Raw genomic sequence first — 12,348 nt, 5'->3', positions numbered from 1 at the left:
ACTTATGTTACTGCTTTCTTTCTGCATTCCTATTTGTGCATTTCTATAAATCATGACTCCTTGTACAACAGAAAATTATTTTCAAAGCAGCTATTAACAGACTGAGATATATTTGATGATACATGAATAAATATTAATATCAAATAGTCACCATCTTTTTTTTTATAGAAACCCTTACTTTTTAGATATTTTACATACCATCCTATGCTACCAGCAAGCTAAAGATGAGGCAAAAAAATTGCTCTCAAAGGGGGGTTTGCACAGAAAAAAGGCTTTGCTGAGAGATGCACTCCCAGCATCTCAGCCACCCTCTGCTGTCAGGTACAACAAGCTACCAGGCACGTAAGAACTAAAAATGTCCTGTAGGACGGGGATGTCTATTTTCCTGCATTAATATGTCTGTGATGCATTGTAAAAAATCTTGAAGGTTAAGGCTAGCTAGGGACCTACCAAGAAGAAGGGTGACTACTCATTAAGGACATCACTGCCACTGGAGAACTTTCCCTTACTTCATGCTCCTGCAAACACGGACCGTGACATTGTTCTGTAAATATAACATTTTGTAGAGCAGGAGGACCAAGTGCTAGGAAGTGGTGAAGTTGTTCTTAGTTTGCTGCTGATCCAAACAAGCTCAGCTCCCCTAGGTGGACTAGTTCTATTCGGGAAGGAAAATTCTCGATGGCTATAGCAAGGGTTTATCTGATAAGAGTGAGGTCTAGTTTTGCAAGAACTACCTTCAAACTCCTTGTCCAGTATTGGCTGGGGTAACAACTCATTTATTACTATCATTAAACAAGACGACAGCCTCAGAAGCAGCCTGTCAATCTACTAGATTCAAACTAATATCAGGACTAGCTCCTTAACCATTCCTGGTGTTACAGGATGCTCTGGGCACCTTCTCCTCAACCAGACAGATGTTGAATGACTGCTGGCCTAACAAAAAACATTACATAGAATCCAGGATAAACTAATAGATTAAGAAAAGGTGAGCAGCTCCTGAGTGTGTCCACCTCTTAACATCAGCTGTGTGAGGGAGGAGACGAAAACATGCAGGAACACTGGACTAGGCCCATACCCCCAGATACTGCTGGTTAAAACACCCAAAGACGCAGGTAAACTGCACTTCCTTCAGAAAATAAAACCATCTGCCCCTACCCATGCATGAAGAATTTAGTGATTTTTAATACATAAAACAAATACCATGGGGTAGGAAAAGGGAAGAAGAAATAAGGAGAGGTCTTCCTGGCAAGCCAAGATTCCTGAATATTCTTCTTATCACAGCCTTTCCCTCCCTAAACTCAGACATTTTTCAATTCCTTTCCTATACAAATGACTTAAAGCTGATAGCAGAACAAAAATGCAGCAGCAGCACTCTGTTCAGCTATTTTGCCAGTGTCGTAACTGCAAGGGAGCCAATCCTACAACACAAATTAACAGTTTATTTTAAGCCAAAGCCAGACGATTCATCCCAGATGGACCTGAGGGCATGGGAATGGATGCAAGACAAATTCACAGCCAGAAATTCATTTCTGAGGGTTTTCTTCTTGACCACAGTCTGACTCAAGACCTTTGTTGATACAGCACCACTACAGAAAACAGGCAGGACAAGGGCTCAACATTCATCCTTGGCTGTCAGCTTCAATAAGATGACTTCCAGGGACCGCATTTCAACTTATCACAAATCAAAGCCTTCCAATTACTAACACAAAGATTACTTGGCACCTAGTAGTCTACATAGGTTTCTTTTTTTATTTATGATTTTGGGGAACCAGTGCTATAACTTTTGGCAATGTAGGTTAGTTCTGTAGAATCAATACAGCTTTCTGTAGGAAAAGATCTAAAACTCTTTAAAGATACTTACTTCTCATTCTGGAACTACTATTAATACTATTTAATTTATTTTTAGCAGATCATCAGTTCGCCTAAATCTAGTGAAAACAACATGGAGGAGTCATAGGCTTGAAATGCTCATCAAACTGGACTACCGTGAGGGGGGATTCTTGCCTTTCTTCTTTCCAGATGTTTTTGCAAGGTGTTAAAGGCACTAACAGAAATAACTTCTGTTCTCTACCTCAAAAGGTTCTCCACTGCTAAACCAGTCACAAGGAAGAAAGGGTCACAGCAAGACTCAGTTTTAGTTTGCAGTTAGAGATGTTTATTATTCTCCCTGCACTGATAAGTTTTGATGACAGCCTACAAAAGTGATCCAGGAATAGAAACTTCAAATGATGTTGTGTAAAAGAAGGTCAAGAGAAATGTATATGAAAAATACACAAATGCAGATGGGTATTTGAATCACATGGGATATAAGCTGTCACACTGTCAACACCAAAAACCTAATTTTTGAAGGGGTTACTAGAACCTCAGCCACCACATCCTAATCAATACTGTGAACTAGTTAGATGGTACAAGAAACATTCAGAGATATATTTACCCTTGCAGGGCGGAAGGTAGCAGGAAAAAAATAATGAAGAAGCATTCAAAATAGAAAACTGATCAAAATTAAGACTTGTAGGAAAAATTTCAGAGAAAAAATCTGCAAGTGAACACTGTACCCACTGCCTACATACAAGAACTTCTGTGTAAAGTCAGATCTTCCATTTTTCAGCAATGATGGTTGCAGATTTCCTATTGAATATTGTCTGGAATGGAAGATCACTATTAGTTCTCAACAGATTAAAAGTCAAACTCATACATAATACTAGATAAAAATAATGGAAGTCAATGGAAAGTATTGAACTGACGAAGAATAATTCTTCTGATATAAAAATTTCCCATTATATTTTTTTTGCACATAGCAAGACTGGAGGGGACATCAGTTTTTCCCCAGGATGGGCAGATGATGAGCAAAAAAAAAGAAACTGTATGCCAGTTAGCTAGGCTTTTAAAGTGCAAGTGTACAATACAAACATGCAATGCATCTGGTACTAGTATACTGATTCTCGCCAGCAAGAGGCCATGGTGATGATTAGGTTTGCTTTGGGACTTTCAGTAACTTTGTTATTTTGTGTAATAACTGAGGATCTTAAAAATATCTGTAGTTTTCCTCATCCACACTAAGCTTCAGGGAATTCAGGTTCAGTTTAGCTGCAGTTCTATAAATAAAGTCTTTCCTGTCTAGAGCTTTGTCTCTTACTAACTTGCATGTGTTTCACACTTTTGACAAAAGCAAGAAGCCTCTGCATGCCTTTTAACATAAGGATGAGATGGTTTACCAACTACAATGTTTTATTTTTCATAAGAAACTACAACAAAAAGGAACTAATTTAATTTAAGTGTGAAATTTAAAGGATTGGAAACATCTGACCTGCTGATCATTAACTTTTTGGTCTATATAGAGCAGCAACCTTACTATATTTAAGAACTCATTATTTCTTTCCTCTACTTAAGCTACAGTTCACCTTTTGAGTTTTCTTCACTAAGAACATAGTTCAAGTCTTGCATGAATCAAGTGCTCTGCAGTATCAGCATACCAATGTAAGTCACCAGTTGGAGATCATTTCAGAATGTAAGATGAGCAATTAGAAACAAGGAAGGATGACAAATACCTTCAGATGCTAGAGACTCTCTAGGAATACAAAAAAAGCAGCAGTAACACATTCTCATGTTCATGGGATACAGAATAATCACCACTGGCTTGAATTATAACACAAAAACAGATTAGCATAGTACCTGGGGACAAACATCACAGGCAAATAAGGTTAAACTAGGAAGGATTAACTACAGAGACCACAGATGTTTCATCATCAGAATTTTTTAATAGTGGGTTAGACAAGCACTTGATAAAAACTACTCAGGAATCCATAAGACTGAACAGCTGAGCAGCAGCACAGTGGGTCACATTTCCCAAACAGTGCTATGAACAGCAAACAAAAAGCAAAGCTCCTGCCCACACACCATATACTACAGTAAGCTGGACTGATGAGGTTGAAGCACACCAGACCATATGCCCCAAGGTCCTTGGCAGACTCCAACTTCTATCAACTTCCTAAACAACTTCAATTTCCTTCGCAGAAGTTCGGTTCCAATTTAGTCACTGTGTCAGCTGCTCCTCATATTGGTTCTCTCCAATATATTAAGCAACAATTCACTCAGGTTTCTTTTTCCTGCTTACATTACCCAATATGCTACTTCAGATTCTCATTTTGTTGTTCTTTATCAAAACAAACAGTAGCAGAACACAAAAACACCCTAAAGTTTTTACTAGCAATATTAGTATGGCTTCCAGTACCTCTCCTAGTCTTTCTTACACCAATAATCACATGCTACTCAAAGTACATTAGTAATTCCACTAAATCTATTTACTCCATCTGGAGTTTACTATCAATTCATTATACGGGTTTCAGGATAGTTACAAAAAAATAAGGGTGCAAGAGAAGCAAGCAACAGAGTTAATTCTCTAAGTCAACAACTGTCAGTGTATAAGAGTTTTGAAACTAAGACAGTAAAAACGACAACTCTAAAACAAATATTTTGTTTAACTAGGTAGCTTGGTTTGGTAAACAAAAAGGGCAGAAAGAACAAAAGTCTTTGATACTGATGCAAAAAGCTCTTTATTTATATATACACATCCATGTTTACAATGAGCTTGTGCAGGAGTCCAGCAGATATAAAAATAATTTTAAAATAAAATATCTTTCTGGTCAGGCACAAAGTACCTTCCTTCACACCATATACCAACAGCACTGATTCAGTACGACATTTCTGAAACCAACATTTAGGGTTTTATCTCAGATTTCAAGTTATGATGTTACTGTAGAAGAGTATAACTAAACTCTGGCTGTCACAGAGGAAAACTTTACCACCATATTCAACACAGTTATAGTGGTTTTGAACAATCCCTCTCTGCAAGCCATGCTTTTCCAACTACAAGTCAGCCTCAGTTTTTAAGATCATGTAACCATCTCTCTCCTGCCACCTTCCTCCTCCTCCATACCTCTCACAGGGCTTCAGTTGTTTCACAGATTCAAGGCCCAGCAGTGATAGGGTGCAGCTGTACATCCTTGACTCAAATTGCTGCAGAAACAGATAAGCTGAGAGCACTATAAGAAAAGCTATGCAAGATAAGAAATAAAATATTTCAGAGAGAAGTTGGATCATTAGTAGCTCAAAGATCCAAAATAAAAAGAAAAATATCTACATGGAAAGATGTGACATCCTGAAGGAATAAAAAACAGGGAATCAGCCAATTTTGGTGGCATCAGAGGCTTCAGCAGGTAACAGCACAGAAGATTCATTCCAGGGAGCAGCAGATATCAACTCTTCTCCTGACTGATGCCTGCCTGGCCAGCAGAGACTCAAGTGTCTCACTGAAGCGCAGGGCTGATAGGTCACTACATCCTAGCAACAGCTTGTGCACATGTGCGAAAACCAACTGCTTTATACTTTTAAGCTGCATATACCTTGTCTGCAGAGTCTCTTTACACATGATTACACATACCCCCAAGTAACCCAATAAAGGCAGTACTAATACATGTTCTTTAAGTCACTAAACACTGACTGAGCAAGGATACAGCAGGTGTTCAGACTAAGTCCAAGCCCACATTTGCACCCTGAATCTCTGCCAGTTACCACAGTGCCTAATGTTTGTGCACATCACATCCTAGTTAGCACTGTCAGTCCTCTCCACAACCTCAGAGGCTTGGCAGGCACAGTTCTGAGATCTACCACAATGAACAAGGCCAGTGTGCCAGGGAAAGCAAGGTTTCAGGTCTTTATGCTCTGTAAATTGCTTGAGAGCAGGATCATTAGATGCTACCTCTATTTTCATCAGCAGTCTGATGATTTAACCTTACTCAAGTCAAACCAAATATGGAGTTAAACAGAAGTGTTCTGGTAGGTATTTGCCTCAGCTGCTGTCCTGCTATTTCCCTTTTTGCTTGAGAACAGAAAGCTGCTACATAAGCAGCTGCTTCTGTTCCAGTTCAGAATTGAACGGGTTAGCACTGAACCACATTGATTAAAAACTCATACAGCTAGTGCTTGCAGGACAAACCTCCAACACATTACCTTTACCACTAGGGAGAAAGGAGTGGGGATTCAAATACAGCCTCCTCTTGAGTGCCTGCAACCTGGACCAGAGAGTCACCCTGAGAAGCCCTGCTCCCCATTATAACAGCTTGACTTGGAAAGAGAAGCAGTAATCAGCCAGGCTGTTAATTTGCTTGACTTCACACTCAAATGAAGCCTGTACTGGTCTCAGCTAGAAGTAGCAACTCCAACACTTGCCAGGTCCCTGTGGAGCAACACACTCACCAGCTTCCTCACTTCAACACCTTGCTGATACATCAGAAAGTTTGATGAAAAGGCCCATGATTGAACCACAATGTGAAGTACACTTTTTCCTGTACATTTCAAGGCTCTTAGAATAGGACTTAATTGCAAAACCTTAAAGACTAGCTGTATGTCACAATGAAGATCTAGTCATTGCCACCTTCTGAATAGGTACAATAGGTCACCTTCAAATGCTGAAGAGAAGGGTTGCAAATGCCCTGTGTCTTATCTGGCCACTGCTAGGTAACAGTCAGTGAAAAGAAAATTTCACCTGTAAGTGAAAATTTGCAGAATTATACTCAAACCTGCCTTGTTTTTTTCACTCCATAGAGCTGACTATTCCTGTTTCGGTTCATATAGAGGAGCTCAGCTATGCTTTTAATTAAATGTTCCCTGGGAACATCCATGGCCAGAAATTGTATCGGTTACCAAAAGAGCTGTACACAGTCTCTCTCCCTTGCTGTTACTGTATTGTGTTGTGAAATTCAAAGGCACTGAGAGCTGGTATATCCACACTGTGGTTTAAAAACACCACACAAACAAGGTGTTACTCGTGACACCATAGCTCTGGCAAGTCAGCTCAAGCTGCAAAAGAATAAGCAAAAGTTGCAACAAATACAAGGACACTAGGCCACACAGTGGGAATAATAGCCCAGCTAGGTATTTTAAATCTAATTCAGGTCTGTAAAACAAAGTGCTGGTCACGACTTAATTGTATTGTAGCCATTCTCTGAGTCAGCTCATTGAGACAGCAGAAATGCAATGAGAAGGGGAGGGGGAAAAAAAATCAAGAAAGGGCATAATTTTTTAATGTGTTTATACATGCCCAAATGACTAACTTTGAACGGAAATACCTCAATGATAAGTACATACAGATTAATATTACGTAGTAGAAAAAAAAAGTTTAACATACAAACACCCTTTTCTCTGCAATGGCCTTCTTCACACCCTTTCTGCAGCCTCATGAAGAATGCAGCGGAAAGAAATACACAGAAACACACAATGAGATGACCCATATAAAGCTGACTCAGACATATTTGAAATAACTTGCGGTTTGACGAATTAGCTGATCACATAGTGTTTTCCACTGCCATTTATTAGCAATCTAAAAGAATTATTGAGTCCATACCTTTACAGGAAAACATTAACAAAAATGGGATATATATATATATATATATAGAAACCACTTTATATAGACATGTACATGGTAACATCCAACTTTGGTCTAACTGTGCAGTCACACTGCACAAGCCTTGACTGCAGAACACTTAGAGAATTGTAAAATAGTTTGTGTTGGAACGTACCTTCAAAGGTCATATATTCCAACCCCCCTGCAATGAGCATGGACATCTTCAACTAGATCAGGTTGCTCAGAGCCCCATCCAGCCTGGCCTGGAATGTCTCCAGGGATGGAGCATCTACCACCTCTCTCTGGGCAACCTGGGACAGTGTTTTACCACTCTAAGTGTAAAGAAATTTCTTCCTCATGTCTAGCCTGAATCTTTTAGTTTGAAACCATTATCCTTGTCCTATTACAACAAGCCCTGCTAAAAAGTCTGTCCCCATCTTTCTTATAGGCCCCTGTAAGTACTGAAAGGCCACAATAAGGTGTCCCCAGAGCCTTCTCTTCTCCAGGCTGAACAACCCCAGCTCTCTGAGCCGCTTGGCCCCCAGTCCAGTGAAGTTATGTTTAGTATTTTAACTCAGGCACAGGACAGACACCACATCAGATGGGCAAGTTACAAGCAGCAGCAGGTACTCACCAGAGCTCCATCCACAGCCGATAAGCTCTCGTAGGTGTTCCACGCTTTCTCCCTCACTCTCTCCGACACTTTCAGCGCATCACAGAGCGCAACGAACTCCGCTTCGCCAACTTCCAGCCTAGGGACAGCAAAAGGCATCAGCAACGGGGACTCCGAGCAGCACACGGCAACGTACGGGAGCTCTGAGCTACGAGGGAACGCTGGTTACTGAAGAGCGCCGCGGGCTGACACCGACCCACCCCGGGAAAACGCAAGACCCGGGCCCCCGAGCGCAAGAAGCCCCGGCAGCGCAGACCGAGCCCGCCGCCCCCAGCCGCGGGGCAGCCCCGCCGCCTCCCCAGCCCGCGCAGGACGGTCCCGCCGGCGCTCACCGGGGGGCGGCGGGCGGCGCGGAGCCGCTGTCGGGGCTGGCGCGCTGGCTCCTGGCGGCGCTCGCCCTGCGGGGGGCCTTGGGCGGCATGGCGGCCCGCGGGCGGGCGGACCGTTGGGCCCCGCCGTTCGGGCGGCAGTAACGACGGGCCCCCGGCGGCCGCTCCCCTGCCCGCCGCCCAAACCGCGGGAAAACTGCGTCACCGCCAGCCGTCACTTCCGGGCCGGCCGCCGCTCCCCCGCCCTGCCCGCCAGCGAGGAGCGGTGACCGCGCCCCACTCACACAAACCGGCTCAGCGCGCCTCGGAACCCGGAAGAAAAAGCTGCCCGCGCCAGCCGCTAAGCCAATGAACGTGCTTCTTTCTCCCTGCTAGCCAATAGGAACCGGCTCCGCTTCGTGCGTCCCGGCAACGGGAGCGAGGGAGCGCCCCGCGGCGCGAGGGCGGTGGTTGGCTGGAGGGGCGGAGTGGGGCGGGGCTTCTTGCGATAGCGGCGGGATGGCGGGAAGGCTTCGCCTCTGGCCGGGACCGGCCGGTCTGCCCTGTGTCTGGCGGCGTCTCCTGCCCTCCCAGACTCAGCTTTACAGCTGAAGTGAGTCAAAGCTGAGGAGGCAGCGAGGGAAGGAGTGTCACACAGAATCACAGAATGTCAGGGATTGGAAGGGACCTCGAAACATCGTCTAGTCCAATCCCCCTGCCGGAGCAGGAACACCCAGATGAGGCTACACAGGAATGTTTCCAGGCGGGATTTGAATGTCTCCAGAGTAGGAGACTCCACAATCTCCCTGGCAGCCTGTTCCAGTGTTCCGTCACCCTCACTGTGAAGAAGTTTCTTCTTGTATTTAAGTGGAACCTCCTGTGCTCCAGTTTATACCCATCGCCCCTTGTCCTATCATTGGTTGTCACCAACACTGCTTGTCCAGCCGCCTCAGCGGGAGGCAGGCAGGTGCTGGAGGGAGGAAGCGTGTCATGGTGAGGTGGTCAGTGCCGTCTCCTCACAAAGTGAGCACCCTGGGCATTATAGATCCTCCAGGGCCCGTCAGTCACTCCAGAGACCATAGCCCGGCTATTTTTGATATTTTAAGTGCTCAACAAGCTGGAGGCAGCCAATACATCATCTTTATGACATGGAAGAACCACAGATCTAGATATGAAACCAAAACCAAATAATTGTACAGTTACAGAGCAGAACAGAACTTACAAGTCCTTTATGACCTCCTCTCAGTCTGACATTCATCCAAGTCCTAACTAAAATACTGCTTTTAACAGTATGCATTACAATTAAGTTTGATGCAATAAATTCTCTAGTCTTTGGGCATCTTCTGGATTTTAAATCCATGAGATTCAAATCCCCGGTGTCCTGATTCACAGATCTTCCAGATCTGCTCTGTTGTCTCCAGTCGCGTATCCACATTTAGAAGGCAGATCACTGCTGCAAACAAGCACATTTCAGATTTTCGTGATGATGACTTCCTAGAAAAATCCAAAATGTTTGTATGTAAGGACTCTTACTACATGCACATATTTATCATTCATCTGCAAAGCAACTAGTTTTAGTGAGGTTGCTGTCAAAGTTCTGGATTGAAAAGAAAAAAGAAGTACAACTATGGTATACAATAAAAATTCACTAGTATTTTTAAGATTCATAAGCTTTATTAATTTGTTCAGGCTTTTTCTTTATATCCATTAACTTATTTAAAAACAGGAGAACAGGCCATTTTTCTGGTTTGTAATTAGAATTAAACCAATTCCACTAAAGCGAATACAGAACAAATGGGATTTCTGAAGCAAATAAAAGTACATAAACTCCAAATGAAATGTTCGAATTGTAGAGTGTATTGGGATTCAGACACTCCTTATTGTGATTCTAGGAAAACTGTGGCTAATTTTACCCTGCTTTTAAGCACATTTAAATCCTTCTTGTAATCAGATGATACCATATGCTGTGGAAGGTTTGAAGTCCAGAACTGTGTGTCGCCTACAGCCGAGCCCCAGACAACTAGGCAGATCTACCAGCTTGGAATAGTAAGTTAAACCCCTAAAGTGCAGATGAGTCCATTGCCTTCTCCTCACAACTGGCTTTAAGAGCACAGAAGAATTTAAAATGAGAGCAAAGCATCTCAGAAAACATGGTCAAGGCCAATGTAGACCCTCCCAGCTGTCAGCAAGAAGGAAACACACCCTCCTGGGTAGGTTCCCTCACAGCTGCTTCAACATGCTTTTAGAGCCAAGCCCCAGGTCATCCAAATGACAGGCACAGACTTTTACTGCTCTCACAACCCCCTGTGCAATCGTGCTTAGGGAACATCACGTTGTTTTGAAGAGCTGACAACCAGCCTCAGTGTAAATACTGATTTTCTAAAATTGTCTGCATGCCAATCACCTTCTCAAGTCAAATTTTATGCACTTTTTCATCAAGCAGGGCACTTAGGGCTCCCTCCATAAGCAGGTACAACCAAAATACAATGCTTTGAGTTACAACTGGAGAGAGAAGAAGGGAGACAGGAAATGAATCAAGCTACAATAACCTTTAATCTTCCATCCTGAAGCCTCAGAGGTAGTAACAACATCTAAACTGCATTAAGATGACTTAACATATATGTATCTGCTTCCAAAGAAAGGCATGTGTATGTGTAAAACCATATGTAAATTGCTGCGCTTTCCCCCCCCATTTTGGATATACTGATTTCAATGCTTTAATCCTGTATTTTAAAATGTTTTCTTTTAAATGGAGCCCTTGGGCTTTTGGAATAAAATGGCAAAGGAAGGAAAAAAAGTAGTTCTTACTGGGAAAAAAAAAAAAAAAGAAAAAGAAACAAAGGAAACACTGGAAGGTCAAATAAAGTATTAATGGTAATTTCTCATCTGACCTGACAATATTTTTATTCTAAACATCTTGCTACAACAGCTTTTAAAGCGTAGGTCATAGGCAGATGACAGTCTGCAAAACATTGCACAGTTGAGCACTCCTGACTCATTGTTTCCAGCTGCTAAAAAATCCTAAGTAATTTTATTATCTTAATTCTTTTTCTTAAAACTGTTGCTATAGTTTCATGGTGATTGCCAATGGGAATAGAAGTCATGCTTCCATTGGAAATGAAACCAAGCCTTTTTATTTTGACTCTTACTGCTCAGATATGGTAGATGCTTTGCTACTTTTTTAGTTTTCAGCCACCAGCCCCTGCCATCAGTGTCCCCTGGAGCTCAGCTGTCCCTCTCAATAACCCACCACGAGTGCTGATGGGACTGAGGAGGTGAGGGACCTGTCCCCACTCCCTTTGGGGTAGCTCTTCTCCAACTGCTGCCCTACAGGCCTTAAGAAGGACCAACTGGAGTAACAGATGGACTTGGGTGAGGGTCCTGCTTTCCACTCCCCAGCGTGACCTCCCCTGGTAATGCTGCCTCACAGTTGCACTGGCACCATCTCTGCCTTTGAAGCTGGAAATGGTTTAGGAGTGTGATGGGGTGAAACTGTCTGGTTGTACCCCTTGTTGGTGAGACTGACCCCTACTATTATTGCATCCTACATGAAGACTCAGTTCAAAAAAACTGGCTGGGTGGGTGGGCCCAAAGAGTTGTGGTGAGTGGAGCCAAATCCGATTGGTCATGAGTGGTGTTCCTCAGGGTTCAGTATTTGGGCCAGTTCTGTTTAATCTCTTTATCAACAATCTGGATGAGGGGATCCAGTGTGCCCTTAGTAAGTCTGCAGACAACACCAAATTGGGTGGTTGAGGGTAGAAGGCTCTACAGAGGGATCTGGATCATCTGGATCATTGGGCTGAGGCCAATTGTATAATGTTCAACAAAGCCAAATGCCAGGTCTTGCACTTGTGTCACAACAACCCCAGGCAGCGCTACAGGCTCAGGGAAGAGTGGCTGGAAAGTGCCTGGCAGAGAGGGATCTGGGGGTGTTGATTGACAGCTGGCTGAATGTGAGCCAGCAG

At 43.1% G+C, this 12,348-nt stretch overlaps 1 protein-coding gene across 2 annotated transcripts in view; it reads right to left on the bottom strand.

The window, feature by feature from the left end:
- RB1 (RB transcriptional corepressor 1) overlaps positions 1–8,702 on the bottom strand; it is an 80,680-nt gene extending 71,978 nt beyond the window's left edge. Inside the window, exons 1-2 of one of the 2 annotated variants that reach the window (XM_082068218.1) lie at positions 8,408–8,702; positions 8,037–8,223 (exon numbers count right to left, since the gene is read on the bottom strand). In XM_082068218.1, coding sequence (XP_081924344.1) covers positions 8,037–8,223; positions 8,408–8,496 — 276 coding nt within the window. In that variant the 5' untranslated portion in view covers positions 8,497–8,702. The remainder of the gene's footprint in view (positions 1–8,036; positions 8,224–8,407) is intronic. The other variant, XM_082068219.1, reaches the window with a different exon arrangement.
- Between the last annotated feature and the right edge of the window lie 3,646 nt (positions 8,703–12,348).

The sequence above is a fragment of the Streptopelia decaocto genome (assembly GCF_964273445.1).
Source record: "Streptopelia decaocto genome assembly, chromosome: 1".
Taxonomy (NCBI): Eukaryota; Metazoa; Chordata; class Aves; order Columbiformes; family Columbidae; genus Streptopelia; species Streptopelia decaocto.
This window is presented reverse-complemented; position numbering and strand designations above follow the sequence as displayed.